This window comes from Macrosteles quadrilineatus, unplaced genomic scaffold (genome assembly GCF_028750875.1).
Source record: "Macrosteles quadrilineatus isolate MER2022 unplaced genomic scaffold, UCM_ALF_1.0 Scaffold_4__1_contigs__length_99947679, whole genome shotgun sequence".
In the NCBI taxonomy this organism is placed as follows: Eukaryota; Metazoa; Arthropoda; class Insecta; order Hemiptera; family Cicadellidae; genus Macrosteles; species Macrosteles quadrilineatus.
Genome location: NW_026542597.1, coordinates 59692935 through 59706852, shown reverse-complemented (window position 1 = coordinate 59706852; position 13918 = coordinate 59692935). Strand labels below are relative to the sequence as shown.

The 13918-nt window shown below is 35.9% G+C and overlaps 1 protein-coding gene across 4 annotated transcripts in view; it reads right to left on the bottom strand.

The window, feature by feature from the left end:
• Positions 1-2074: 2074 nt before the first annotated feature.
• Positions 2075-13918, bottom strand: part of LOC128991620 (spectrin alpha chain-like) — a 48716-nt gene continuing 36872 nt past the window's right edge. For 2 of the 4 annotated variants that reach the window (XM_054414662.1, XM_054414664.1), the window contains 14 exons: positions 13440-13626; positions 12476-12606; positions 10708-10912; positions 9467-9671; positions 8883-9003; positions 8367-8586; positions 7749-7898; positions 7041-7153; positions 5820-5843; positions 5016-5070; positions 4715-4855; positions 3679-3916; positions 3046-3212; positions 2075-2756 (listed from right to left, as the gene is read on the bottom strand). In XM_054414662.1, the coding sequence (XP_054270637.1) occupies positions 2628-2756; positions 3046-3212; positions 3679-3916; positions 4715-4855; positions 5016-5070; positions 5820-5843; positions 7041-7153; positions 7749-7898; positions 8367-8586; positions 8883-9003; positions 9467-9671; positions 10708-10912; positions 12476-12606; positions 13440-13626 (2086 nt within the window). In that variant the 3' untranslated portion in view covers positions 2075-2627. The remainder of the gene's footprint in view (positions 2757-3045; positions 3213-3678; positions 3917-4714; positions 4856-5015; positions 5071-5819; positions 5844-7040; positions 7154-7748; positions 7899-8366; positions 8587-8882; positions 9004-9466; positions 9672-10707; positions 10913-12475; positions 12607-13439; positions 13627-13918) is intronic. The other 2 variants (XM_054414663.1, XM_054414665.1) reach the window with 1 other exon arrangement.

Below are 13918 nucleotides of genomic sequence, written 5' to 3'. Positions count from 1 at the left end.
ACGTGTATTGTTAGTTGCTAACGCAATCCGGATGTGATAGGATCTGTATTTGCTGCCACTTTGTTAAGTATTTGTAGAAAAATTGTGTTTTGTGTTCAAATGTAAATGTACCTTATTTTGTCTAGGGGTACACATAAGCCATATATGTGTAAATCTTTATACCGGTGTAATGTAATTACCAAAATCATGTTATATTTAATTTTAGCTAGCATTTATCGAGATGAATGTATTTTAGTTACTTTTTGCCTGCTTATCTGAGAAAATGGTGTATATGAAAAAAATTGCTCATGATGACTGATTTTTTGTCTTAACACGTTCGCTACTGCAATAGTACGAAATTTTCCATTCACATGGACCAGCGACGCACATATGCGACGGCCATGCGTCGGCTAGTCACATTAAAACAGACTGCCGACGCATATTTGCGTCGGGGTTCTAATGTTATTAAAATGCTTATATCTTTGTAGTGGTCTATTTGAAGGCACTGAATTCCCAGCAGTGGTCTACAGAGATGTCTGACGCACAACTGCGTCGCTTGGTCTGTGGATATGATGATTGGTGACGTCATATAATAGTTGGAAAAACTGGTATTTACTTCTCTGCATCACTGTATGTATTTATGCAGTATGTATGCTGCATTATCCTGTGTAGCTTTTATATTTGTTCAGTTATAAACTGTTCTTGAATAATCTGTTTATTTTTTTACTTACTTTCACTTTAAAACACAAAAAATGAACTGTCGCATATATGCGACGTTTGGTCTATTTTAATAAAACTATGATAATTTTCACTATTGTCTTCGCTGTAGACCGGGCGTCGCAAATATGCGACATTACAAAAGGTTATAAAAAATACAAAAAAAATAAGAATAATTTATTTACAAACACGATTGTAGCGTATTACAATGTAAATTATCACTGTTTTACAGGTTTTCGCCCGTGGTCCGTGTGTACTGTTATCCAAGTGACAGCCGGTCTATGTGTAAGATTCAAATGTATACCTCGGTCTGTGGCAATGACCGCGGCGTCGCATATATGCGACGCTCAGTAGCGAACGTGTTAATGAACATGAACATTATCGGAAAGTGGATTCATGCACAAGTGTCCTGTTGTGCAGAGGTCTGCGGTTTGCACATGCCATGCTATGGGCCCGGGAGATTGTTGCACCCCCTTTTTTGTGGGGGAATTTTTTCTTCCTGGTGCCCCTAACAAACCTAAAACCCCTCTCAGGGGCCTGGGCTGATTTAGTAAAGCAGGCAGGGTTGTATAGCTAAAAGTCCTGGACTTAACTGTCACAGGCAAGCTTTCTTAACTCTACTTTCCTCAAAAACCTCCTTGAAACTACTAAAAAATCTGTCTTCAGAAATATTGTCTATGTAGTTTATGTTCGTGTACTATTGCTGTTTCTCATTAAGGACCAATGGTATCCATACCAATAAAAAACATTATTTTGGCTGTGAATTTATTATATGTTTATAAAATATTATTTTGTGATTAACCTTTTGGCGCCTCATGCAATACTTAATCTGTCCAAACAAAAATTTTGTAGTTTTTTAAATAAAAATTTGTTAAGTGTTAAATATTCTTTTATTTTCCTGTTGTTAACATCTGCTTGTTGAAAATGTGAACTGTTTCCTAGCCTGCTATGATGTGCTAGCCTTTTATGAACCCATTTCCGTTAATATTGACAATCTACCATTGTTAAATTCAGATCCAGGTTGTGTACTTGGTTGATTAAAGTCCCTGGAACCAACTTTTATTTTCACTTATTTGTGAACTGATCTTTTCCATGGGTAAGAATATTGGATATTGGTTTTGACATGTGAGTGTATCTTTTTGAGATTTTAAATTATTTATTTTAAAGAGGTTTCAATTTCAATACATTTTATTGCTTCACTTTTCACCATTGAATGTTTCATTTTTGCCTTGGTTTTTATTTTATTCAAAAAGTTGTCCTTTGTCAACTGTTTTAGGTAGTTTTTCCCTACAATATTTATTGCTTGCCTCAAATTATTTTGATCTATTTCACCATCCAAACCAACTAACTAGAATGGAGAGGAGAAAAAAGCTAGCAATTAAAAGCAATAACAAAGATTTAATGCCATGAAGCAATCTTAAGTTATTAGTAACCCATAAACTTAGCTTAACTGAACCTTAAAAAATAATTTTATTGCTCCCTGTGAAACAAGCACTTACTGGTCAAAAAGTCACAAGTAACAGTAAAACATTACAATTTTAAAACTTAAAAACAAGTGAAAAAGCTCCTTGTGTGATGATAAAATCTATCGATGATTTCTTAATCTAATAAGTGACAAGTAAAAAATATAACCATTGCGTGAAATAGCGATAATAAATTACTAAATGAATGATTGTTCTCTAGCGTTAGTAAAACAACAATTACTTTGGCTTTCCTCAATTTTGTGTAACATTTATACACTAGGATTCAATAAATAAACATATAAACCTCTAGAAAACAAATAGAAACCATTTCACATTTTGATGTCATAGATATTTTGTTATAATTCTCTGAACAAATATATACTACGCTAAATATAACCTACACATGTATGATATAAATAATACTCTGAAAATTCAATATATATATAGTCAAAAAGGCAGAAGCGAAGCTTAGTTCTGGAAGAGAGTTCGAGTGAACTCGATGTAGTCGAGTGCTCCTGTGATTGGTCTCTCTGTCTTGGGGTCGACGAAGGGCTTCATCCTTGCGACACAGTAGTCCGCCATCTCCTTGGTGAGGTTCTGAATGGTAAACACACAATTGTCAGTACTAGGTACTTATTACTGTAAATTATGTTGGTAAAACAATGACTCGGGAATTTGATGAGTTCAACCTTAATTTTAACAATGCACTAAAAATAGAGAATCCTTAAGTAGAGTATAGTTTTTTTTAGGCGAAGTAAACATTTTCCTGTATTAAAATACCTAATGCCAGGGTCAAAAGATACATTTTTGTTAAGATTTTAAGTTGAGGGTTCAATACTGACTCGAGACACTTTTTTAACACTAGAGGTTAGTGAATGTTGTTTACCGCATAGAGTTCCTCCTTGGTGACGTAAGGTCGGTCACCAGCTGTGATGGCGCGGAAGGCGTTCTCAATCTCCTCGGAGCTCTGCACATTCTCCGTCTCCTTGCTGATCATGAAGGCCATGTACTCCTGCAGTGACACGTAGCCGTCTCGGTTGGGGTCAACAACATCTGAAAATGAAATTAAAATTACAATAATGGGTGTGACAGTTTTATGTACATATTCCACTCCCAAAGGAAAAGCTATTACTTTTAATTGTGGAATAAAAAAAATCTTACAATATTGGGTTTCCCAATTTTTGCAGTTGCATATATAGTTACATATATCTTCTATATTTTATATTCTACTTGCAAATTGATTGAAACACTCACAAAATTCATTCAAAGATACTCCAAATTGTACAAATAGAATATAGTTGAAGGAAACTCTAAGCTCTGAGCTTTGTGGCAGAGTTCTTTTACAATGACACCAAGAAACCTCTATGAGTCACGTGCTTTTCTTTATGCCCCACTGTTTACACCATACCTAATTTTCAGATAATCTTTCTAAATCCTATTCTTTCGCCCAGAAAAACTGCTAGGATTAATTCTTTTTTACAAACATCTATTAACTGCAAACTGAACGTGAACAATTTACCAAGGATAGCCTCGAACTCGGGGTCGGGTTGTCCCTCCTCCACCATGGGCAGGTCGTAGCCGAGCGCGCGCAGGCAGGACTTGAACTCGTGGTGGTTGAGTCGGCCGCTCTTGTCCTTGTCAAAGTGTTTGAACATCATGGAGAACTCCTTGAGAGCGTCCTCACTGACTCCTGATTGGTTGCGGGCTTGTATCTGCTGTTCCAGGTTATGTTGCATCCTCATGCCCAGCTGATCCAACTGTCATCAAACACTACGGTTAGTCATATACTCTTTTGTTCTTTTAATGAAATATAGTATTAAAATACAAGCCTGTAGTCCAAATGCAAACTTATACTTTCTTATTAAATGGCGACCATACAAAGTAGGTATTTTAAGCCAAGTATGAATGGAGATGAGTGTAGGATGAGTGGCGCGATCTTGTAGTCTTGTTAGTGACTAAGGCCGACATTCCTTAGACACAGCTGTTAGTTAATAGCCCATACAGCTAATGGCAACTAAGGGACCTACAGTTTGTAGCGGAATCCGAACCACATTTTTGCCTTGGTATATACGAATTGGTCTAATTATCAGGATAGCACTGAGGATAGTCGTAGTATACACTAGTGTGGACGTTAATCCACACCAGGGAGTATCGCATCTACAGTGCATGCCTATAAATATCCACAATTTGAGACCTCCTAGTAGCTGGATTACAGGACGACGCCACCCGTCCCAGTCTTCAAAATTCAGGAGAAGTACCATACATTAGAATAGAACAATCATAAGGATGGACCAATTATGAGTACACTACAGTTTGTCTTGTTCTTGTGCAATAGTTTTGAGGTTAGTAATTGATCACAAGACAAAATTGGCAGAATAGGGCTTTAGTCTTACGTTCAGAATAATTACTTTCTGTAGCCAAGTACATCTTGTTACATTTAAATTTTCAAAGAATGTAAGATTTTAACATCATTTTCATTTTTAAATGTTTTACTCTGGTACAAAAGAAATTAGCCTTATATTATACAATAAGAACAATACAAGTTGCTAACTGACCTGGTCCCATTGCTGTGCCAGTCCGACCGTGCTGTGTTCCGTATACCTGTTGTCCAAGATCAAGTGTTCCTCGAGGATTGCTCCCAGGTCTTCAATCTTCTTCAAGTCTGTCTTACGAGACCTTACTTCAGCAGCTTTCCTCTGTGATAGAAAAATTATATTAAGCAATAAGATGTTATTTTCAAGATCAATTATTTCACTGTTAATAACTTCTTTATCAGCATCGTACGTGTTATTTAATTACCTGAAAGCACAAAAAAATATGCTAAATAATAACTGTAAATATATTATTACCACTCACCTTTGTGGCTTCCAGTTGTTGTTCTAACGACCCCGAGCCCTCCATCATTGATGTTCTGCAAAAACATAAACATTATTAAAACAAAACCTCTGATTTTAAAACTTATGCAACAACAACAAATGGCAGCCCATTTCATAAAAACAACGTAACAAAATAACTCTATACATAAGTACTTACATCAAGTAATATACTATTTGTAAATGCTACGAAAAAATATTTTAGTTGTATAGTATAAAGCTGTTTAATAAACATTAACAATAGAGAGTCAGAAGTCAGGTAAAGAAACATACAACTATTCCAAAAGATTACAAATTAAAAGAGTACAATTTTCAGACAATGAAAGAAACCTTCGACTAAGACTTGGACTTTAAGTGCAATTTATCCTTAGCTTTTTTAACAGCACATTAAGTAATTGAAAAATTGTATATTTACCTTATATGGTACATAATGAATTAGTGGGTCTAACGATTAACCAACAATCAATGACAATAATTAAAATAATACCCGTGCAAAGCATGGGTAAGTAGCTTAATCCATTATTTTTGTTAAGTAAATTAAAATTAAATCTATTGCTCATAACAGGACAGGACAGGACGATACCACATTCATGTTAAAAATTAGTTAGTCATTCTACAATAATTTTATTACTAATTGTCAAAACAAATTTTAAACAATAGTTTGACAGAACAAAAAATATATTTGTAGCATTAGGTTATCTAGTAAAAACTAGCCACGTTAAAAAATTAAGGTCAAATAAGCCTTTTGTTATTCGGAGTTAGTTAAAGTAGATAGTGAAATAATCACCCATCCCATCCAAGGAGCTGGAACCTGATAAAACATAGATATGTCAGAAATTAAGTAGAATAAGACCTAAAAAATACCAAAAGGGAAATTTTACAGTGGTATTTCAACACTGCACTTGAATATAAATATAACTTAACTGTTTGTTGAAGTGATGTGGGCCGGGTAAATACCCAGTGGGTAGGTAAATATAAATTGGGTATTTATAATTTGTATTAAAGTTAGAGAAGATTGAGATTTTTTTTGCAATTATTACCCTGTAAGGATAGTAAAATGATAATAAAATGTGTTAAAAAAAATTTCATATGGACACTACTAGCATTTTACTTCTTGGTATAATCGCCATAAATACCCAGGTCTGAGCATAAAGCATAAATAAATACCCTGGTCGCATGGTTGCACTGGTCCTGACTACTTATAAATTGGTATGATAGTCTTCCTTAGCGCAACTAATATACAGCGTAAAAGTAATTTACAATTGAAGTAAAATAAATTTTTTTAAGAGGACTACTAGCTTTTGCAAGTAGCTTTTGAAAAGATAATTAATGTCTCATACAGATAATTTTAGTTGCAAATAAAATCATACAAGGCTGAGTAGGATTAGATGTTGTAACAGGGTGGAAATTTATTAACCAGAAATAAAACATCAATTGGAGGACAAAATAAATACAAACCATATACCAAATGGTAATAAATAAACGATAAAACTATATAATACAAGAATCAACATGATCGTAATTTCCCAAGAGCTGTAAAAATGAATCTTATACAGTTGCAGCCTGGTCTACGCTTTTCAGCACACAAGAAATTTCAGTAAAAAAAAATTGTATTTGCTGTTCTTTTTGCAGTGACGCCAACCAAGGCTATAAATGTGAACTAAATTCAGAATATTTGTCTTAAACTACTTTGAGTCCATAGTGAAGCACCAACTCGTGTTCAAACAGCTTAAAATGACTTCTTTAAACAACCATATCTAAGTTTTTATAAACATTATGGGGAGTAAATCTGATCATTTATGTGATTTGGACCGAAATAAATTATGTAAAATACAAGTGACTGTGTGAATTGGGATTTTATTCAACTAGGTCATTAAATAAAAAGAGCTAAGATTTTTTTCCAATATTTGAAAGTTTAAATGATTAAAAAAAATACTCTTATCCTAATCACTCAGCCTACATTCAGTGCTAAATGACATCCCCTAGAGAGCTAGCAAGTAGCAAGTACCTGGTCTCCGTCAGCCACTGGTGGAAGGCGTTGGCGTGTTTGGCAAACTCCTTTCTCAGCTTGTCATTCTCCTCCTGTCTCTGAGCCTCCTTGGCCAACTCAATGTCTCTCTCCTGTAACAAAAATATTAATTTTAAAAACGCTTAGAAAAAAAGTTCTAAAAGTGTTGGTTCCATCATTACAAAGCCAGAAACTCTAATCTGAGTCAGAGCTACTTCATCCGAGTTAAACTCAACTTTGTAAGACTCGTGAACCACAGTAAATTGTCGATATGCCTACTCCCAACTGGTTAAAACAAAAGTCAATTCCTTATGGGGATCTGTATGCAACCTGCCCCATGTATCGGAAATAAAGAACTTATTTTTGCTAAAACAAGGTTCTTGATGGTACTGCTGAACCTTACATGGGAAAACGTTTATTCTCTACTTGGTGTGTACCACAACAAAAGGTCAAACAGTGAAACACTGATATTTCATTCTTGTATAAGACTTCTTCACAGAATATAATCTTGACAACATTTTCTCAGTTGAACTAGCCTGTTTATCTATCCCTTAAAAAACTCTATTCATGCAAATGGATTGTCCATGCAATAACAACAATATCTCAATGGTACACCAAAGACAGAGGTTGTATGGCTAATAAACAGGTACACCTGACTCAAGACACATTCAAGAGGTTCTTATCTGTAATTCATGGAGGAAAACATACCTTGATGATCTTCTGCAGGTTTCTCCACGTGTCCTCGAGTGCCTCCATGGTGAACCAAGTGTAAGGGTTGGGTCCTACATTGAAGCTCTTGATCTGTCTATCCAAAGCAGCCAGGGCCTCAAAGTCAGCCTGGGCTGATGACAGCGAGGCCTGTCAACACATTGGCAAACTGTCACGGATACTGGCTAAATAAATCATGAATAACCCTTTATCATAGGGGTATTTTTATTAAATGCACCTAGCTAAAGAAACAGCTGATCTTTGAAAGTAACACAGCTACACATATCATCCGCTTCATTCATATTCAGCTTAAACATACGGCTGTCTTTAAGTGGCCAATAACCTCGTTCAGTTTGGACAGTTATGTATGTTATACAGTATATGTTAAAAAGCATATTTAAGGAAACTTCACCAGATAAAAAAGAATATTGTATGATTTATTTTATTTGGCAATTTTAGCAAAATTCATCTAGGGAGGGAAAAACTTTAAATACCTAGATAGAAATCCTAGTATGATAGCTATAAGCCCAAATATGAAAATCATATGAAAGTAACATGCTGAAATTGTTGATATTGTTGATATTATTGGGTATATTGTGACCAAGTGTGAAGCCTCACCTGGAACTGTGCATGGGCGTCCCTCAGTGCACGAATCTCCTCAATGGAGTTGCACCTCACCGGGTCCGTCAAGTCTTCCTCCGCGTTCTCAAACCATGAGTTGAATGCAGACGCCTTCTTGGCAAACGTCAAATAGAGCTCTTCAATCTGGCGGAACTGGTCTTGCATCTGCAACAGCCGCTGTTTGCGGGCATCGGAGTCTCCCAGCAGCTTCTGCCATCTGCATTAACCAGAACATTGATTAGTGATAATTATAAAAAAGTGGAATGGCTGCTAGCTTACCTTTAAGATGTTTGGGCGATATGTAATCAGGTTAAACATCAAAACAAAATTGTGTTAAAAACTATTGCAGGAAATCTAAATGAATACGTAACCTAACAAGTGTATCCAAGAAGCATTTAAACCTCTAGCACTGATGTATGAAGGAAGGACTTCATCAAAGTATCCTGGTGTATTAAAGTAGAGTCAGCCAGTGGAAAAAGATCCCTATATAATTTCTGGATCGTTCTGACTCACCTGGCAATGACATCAGCATGACGCTTGAGAATGGCCGGAGTCTGTTCATGCTTGGCCTCTACCAGTTGGTCCTTGAGTGCTGTGATGTTCTGGATACCCTCGTGCTCAAACGCATGGAGACCTGCAACATTGTATTTAGGACAAATTTATAACTTACAAAAAATATTTCTGTTCAACGTCTAGTTTCATGTTTTCTTTGAATAGGGATATTTCATTCTAAGAAAGATTAATAAAAAGTATAGTTTATATCAGGAAAGTGTCTAACAAGAAGAGATCAATGAATGTTCAGGAAATGACAAGGAAAGTCAAACATTCCTGATAGTAAAGTCAAGGTTTAAGGATTGAGGTGAAATGTGAGTTTAGGTTATAAGCTAGAGTTTTCTTCAGTGTTGCCAAGTGTGGTCACCAAATAAAAAAGGTAATTTTCTGTATTTACACAAAAACGTTTAAAGAAAATCTTTAGGAGAATGGTTGTGGTTACAATAATAAATTGACGTTAGGAGTACTTTTGGAGTTTGTAATACACTGGCAGCCTAATTCCCTGTTTTCTAGATACTTTCTAATCATGTTTCCTAGGCACTGACCGGCATCAAAAGTCTCCTGTTTTGTAAGCAGGGTCTGAACGGTGGACAGGTCCCGGCCAAACTCCTCCGACCTGACGTGGGTCTCCTTGTCAGCGATCCACGACTCAACCACGTCCGCCTTCCACATGAACTGCAGATAGGCTGAGTTGTCCATCAGTCGAGCCTTGCGTCGCGCGGCCAGACTGCACAGGTTCTCCAACTTGGTCTGCAACCGAGCGTTAAAGTATAAATACTTGCCTCAGAATTACTCAACACAATCACTACCAGATGTCACATGACCTGAGATGGACGTGAGAGTCACCTGGTTGGGAGTGTGTTAAGCACAAACAAGATAGAATGTAGAACCACAGCACACACACTGTAACATATATTCCAATCAATTGCAATTAGATGAATACTTGCTACATCATGCCTCTATGTTGTTGTATATGATCTCAAAATCTAAAGTAAACAAAGATAGGCCTAGTTTAAGTTCTTAAGTTCAACTAGTATTATGCAGGTTATGTGCCGTTTGTTCTTACAAAAATTACTACGGTAGAAAACTCCAACTATTCGAAATAATAGGGACCCAACCACATTCAGATTTAATAAAACATTCGGATGGTTTCATTTTTACCGAATTGCGGGAAATTTGATAGAAAATAGGCTGAGAAAAGCCTAGCATCCATCGCATCTGCAAAATATTAACGTTTTTGTTGCGATTCGGGAGGACGATGAAGAAGACTAGGGCACAAAGGATGTTTAAGATTATGCTGCTATCTCGGAAAAGGATTATGTTACCGTGGCCCGTGAGAGACGATAATGATGGCTTAACGACAGCAGGTGAAGTTCAGGATTTTCCCCCGATCATGGCTTATACCTTCATTAATAATTAACAACGATTCTTATTACTGTAGATTTTTAAATTCTTTCTGTAAGCAATTTGGATGGATGGAGTTCTACTATAGGTGATAAACTGAGTTGTATTGTTAGTTACCCACAAACTCAAACCTTTCTCAATAAAAATCCTGAAACATTCAAATTATTGTGATTAATGGAAATCTTTTGTGTTTATTGAGCCAGTATGCACTCTTGCTCATTCAGATGATCCTGATTACATAATAAATTCATTCACCTGATGCCTTATAAAAACCTATTTGACATCATAAACCTCAAACTGGGAAAAGTTAATTTGACACCTCTAGTACTTATTTCAACAGTATGTTGTTAGCTACACTACACAGGTTGTCAAGTTGGCATACCTGCAGCTGGTGGCAGCGCTGAGCTATGCTGTCAGAGTGGTGGTTGTTAGCCTCTGTCAGTTTGGCCCCGGCACTGCAGATATCCGCACATCTGTCCCGGTGGGCAGCAAAGTCTGTCTCAAATGCGTCGTGTTTCTTCAGCAGTCCCTGCACTGCGGCCATCGTGTCTCCGTAGTCTTCCACAGAGAGCAGCTGCTGCTTCTCACTATCATCATACCAATCACATGTACTCAATGCAAGTCATTGCTTAAAACACTCAGTGTGCTTTGCTTTAACTTCATTTGTTGAACTCTTTGGTATACAAGCAAATCTTAATTATACTCCTGCCAATAACTCATTCATCCTTTACTGTGCAATTTCATCTGAGTTAATGGGGTAATAATTGTAAGTTTTGGATTTTTAACTTGATGCCATATAATGTACACGATGTTTAGGTACTACAATTTCTTAGTTGCAATAGTGAATAATTGTAATAATTCATGAACTCCAGTTAATAAAGTTTGAAGACATATTAAACCACTTTAGTTGGATTGACGTTTTCTAAATCCTAAGAGGTTTAAATTATGGAGGAAGTCGAAGAAAACACAAATTTTTGTCATATGTATGATTGTTTTCTTCTCAGTTACCCACTTCTTGTGTATCCTTACAAGCTAAAGTTAAATTTTTGCAGGGTGAACTAAGAGAAATATCTTTGTCTTTGCATATGGATAAAACTAGACATTCTCTTACCATGATCAAGCTGTGGCCAGTTTTAGAATAAATACCCCCGCTGCAGCAAACCTGCCGACTAAGCGAATTTCCATTTGTCTGAATTGATTTTCAGTTAAATATATTTTAATAACATTAGCTTTAACAAGTACCTAGGTTTGCTGCTACAAGGAAACTAATAAAGTGTGTTTTTGAGTAAAATATTGATTGCTTAGTACAAAATAAATAAATTTGCCAAATTTGATCAAAAAATATCCATAAACAAGCAAACTACAACATTTGACAATATTCTCCATAAGAATAACATGGTAATTTTAAATTTACAATTTTTTTAATTTTCTCGGTAACTAATAATCGAACAGAAATACTTTTAAATACAAAATTATTTGTTTTTTTAAGCTCTTTAAAAAGGTCTTAAGAGGAATTGGGAAATTTTGTGTTTTGAGGGTCAAAAGTGATTTTTACCCCATAAAACCCCCCGTAAAGCCCCGTTCCCATGGTCCGATCGTGCTGGTTCGCAAACTCATTCAAGTTTATCCCACTTTACACCTTTAAACCAAATTTCGGATCAAAATCGGAATTTATATATATATATATATATATAAATCTATATATATATATATATATATATATATACATATATAAAAATTTGAACAAATGGTGTTTTTGGCCTCTGGGGACATCAAAATGAAAAAGTAAATCGGTCTCGGGTCTAGGTCTTACCGTGCCACCTACGGTAATAGCTACTTCCCTATAGGGAAATTCGCTAAAATGAAAAAAATGAATATGTTTATTTACTTAAAGGTAACAGTTACAAAATGTTTACAAAAATATATACAAAATCTCAAGCTCAAGCTGAATTATTTCAAACTAATTTAGCCACTAACATAGTGTGCTGAATTACTGGTTTATATCAAATATTTAGATAGACTTTTCAACTAAACCAAACCAAACGGACCTTTTGTAAACTATCACATCTTTTACGTTGCAGTACACTTTGAGTAGCTCATTCAACTATGCCTGCAGCTGGTCCATATAGGACAGGTAACATTCTACTGACCTAATCCAAGCCTCTTCCTCCTCCACCTTGGCCAGGAACTGTTGGTAAGTGAGAGACTCGTCCAGCTTCTGTCCCCGAGTAGCAGCAAGCTGCTTCAGCTCAGACCAAGCTTGGTTCAGCAACTTCAGCCTCTGTAACATCACAACATTTACATTCACTAGCTTTATTGACATGTTACGAGAAACATACAATTAATCATTTTATCACAGTAACCATCATTTTTACATCATTTTTAGAGGTTTTTTTCACTTTAATTGTCTTGCTACTCTTCTTTGGTCCCTTATTGACCCAACTTTACTTTTTGATTGAGAGAATAGCAAACATCCATTTCTATTTAAATGAAGGGTTAAAGTGTCAACCAGTATCGTCATGAAGTATCTCTAGTGTCACCTACGTGTCCATCTTTCTGTGTCATATGCTTTTACCCGTTAGTAATTAGTCAGGATTTTTTCAATGAATTGAATTTTTTTTTCAATGAATAAGTGTTTAAAAAAATGAATCATTGTCAATAATTGTGGGAAAACTTAGAATTTTTTGGGGGAAATCAACATTTTTTAAGGTAGACAAATTGGTTGGGAAAGACCTTAAATAAATATTATAAACTCAGGTGTATAATGCACCTATAATGTAGGTTTCGGAATGGTTTTAAAATTCAAGATTTCTGAATCCAAGTGTAGTAGTACTGCACAGCCTAACTCAAGGTTCTTAATCCGAACTAAACGCACGAACTATCCGTGCGTGTATGTAATACTGTGCCCAATTGATAAATCACTTATGATAAAGGCCACAAAGCAAAGAGAGGCAAGTTATTATAATCTGATAACAGCTAACACCAAACACCTCTCTACAAAATTAAATAAGCAGAGTTTTAAAGAAAAACCTCTTTTTGGCCCGTTTTCCCAGCTGGTAGAAACCCCCACTAAAACTACACTCAACACAGGAGGCAGGAAGGGTGATAACTGACCTGTTCAATCTCTGGCACGCCCAGGTTACTGACGTCCATCAGCTTCTCACCAGCCTCCTGCACGGCCTGGATTGCTGGCTCATGAGATGCAAGCTCCGCCTCCAGCCTCTTGTGCTTCTTCTTAAGATTCTGCACTCCAGTCAGGTCTCGGCCGTAGTCGTCTGAACCCACTAGTAGCTTCTTCTCCCTGAAGGATGAGATTTTAAGCATGTAAAATTTGAGGAAGGTACCATGTTAAAAAGATTTACTATCATAATAATTTGAAAATAAAATTACATTTGAAAAGCTTCTGATGGTACTCATTAGTGGGGATTAAACCCTGAATAAACCATTTTCTGTTCATCAAAGTAACAAAAACTGATGTACAACGATAATGGAAAGATTATTTGGACTTGGAGTATCTGCCAGAAACTTTTAATGTACAAACCATTGACTTGTGAAGCATGTGTCGACCTTAAAAAATGCAATTGTTTATTGCA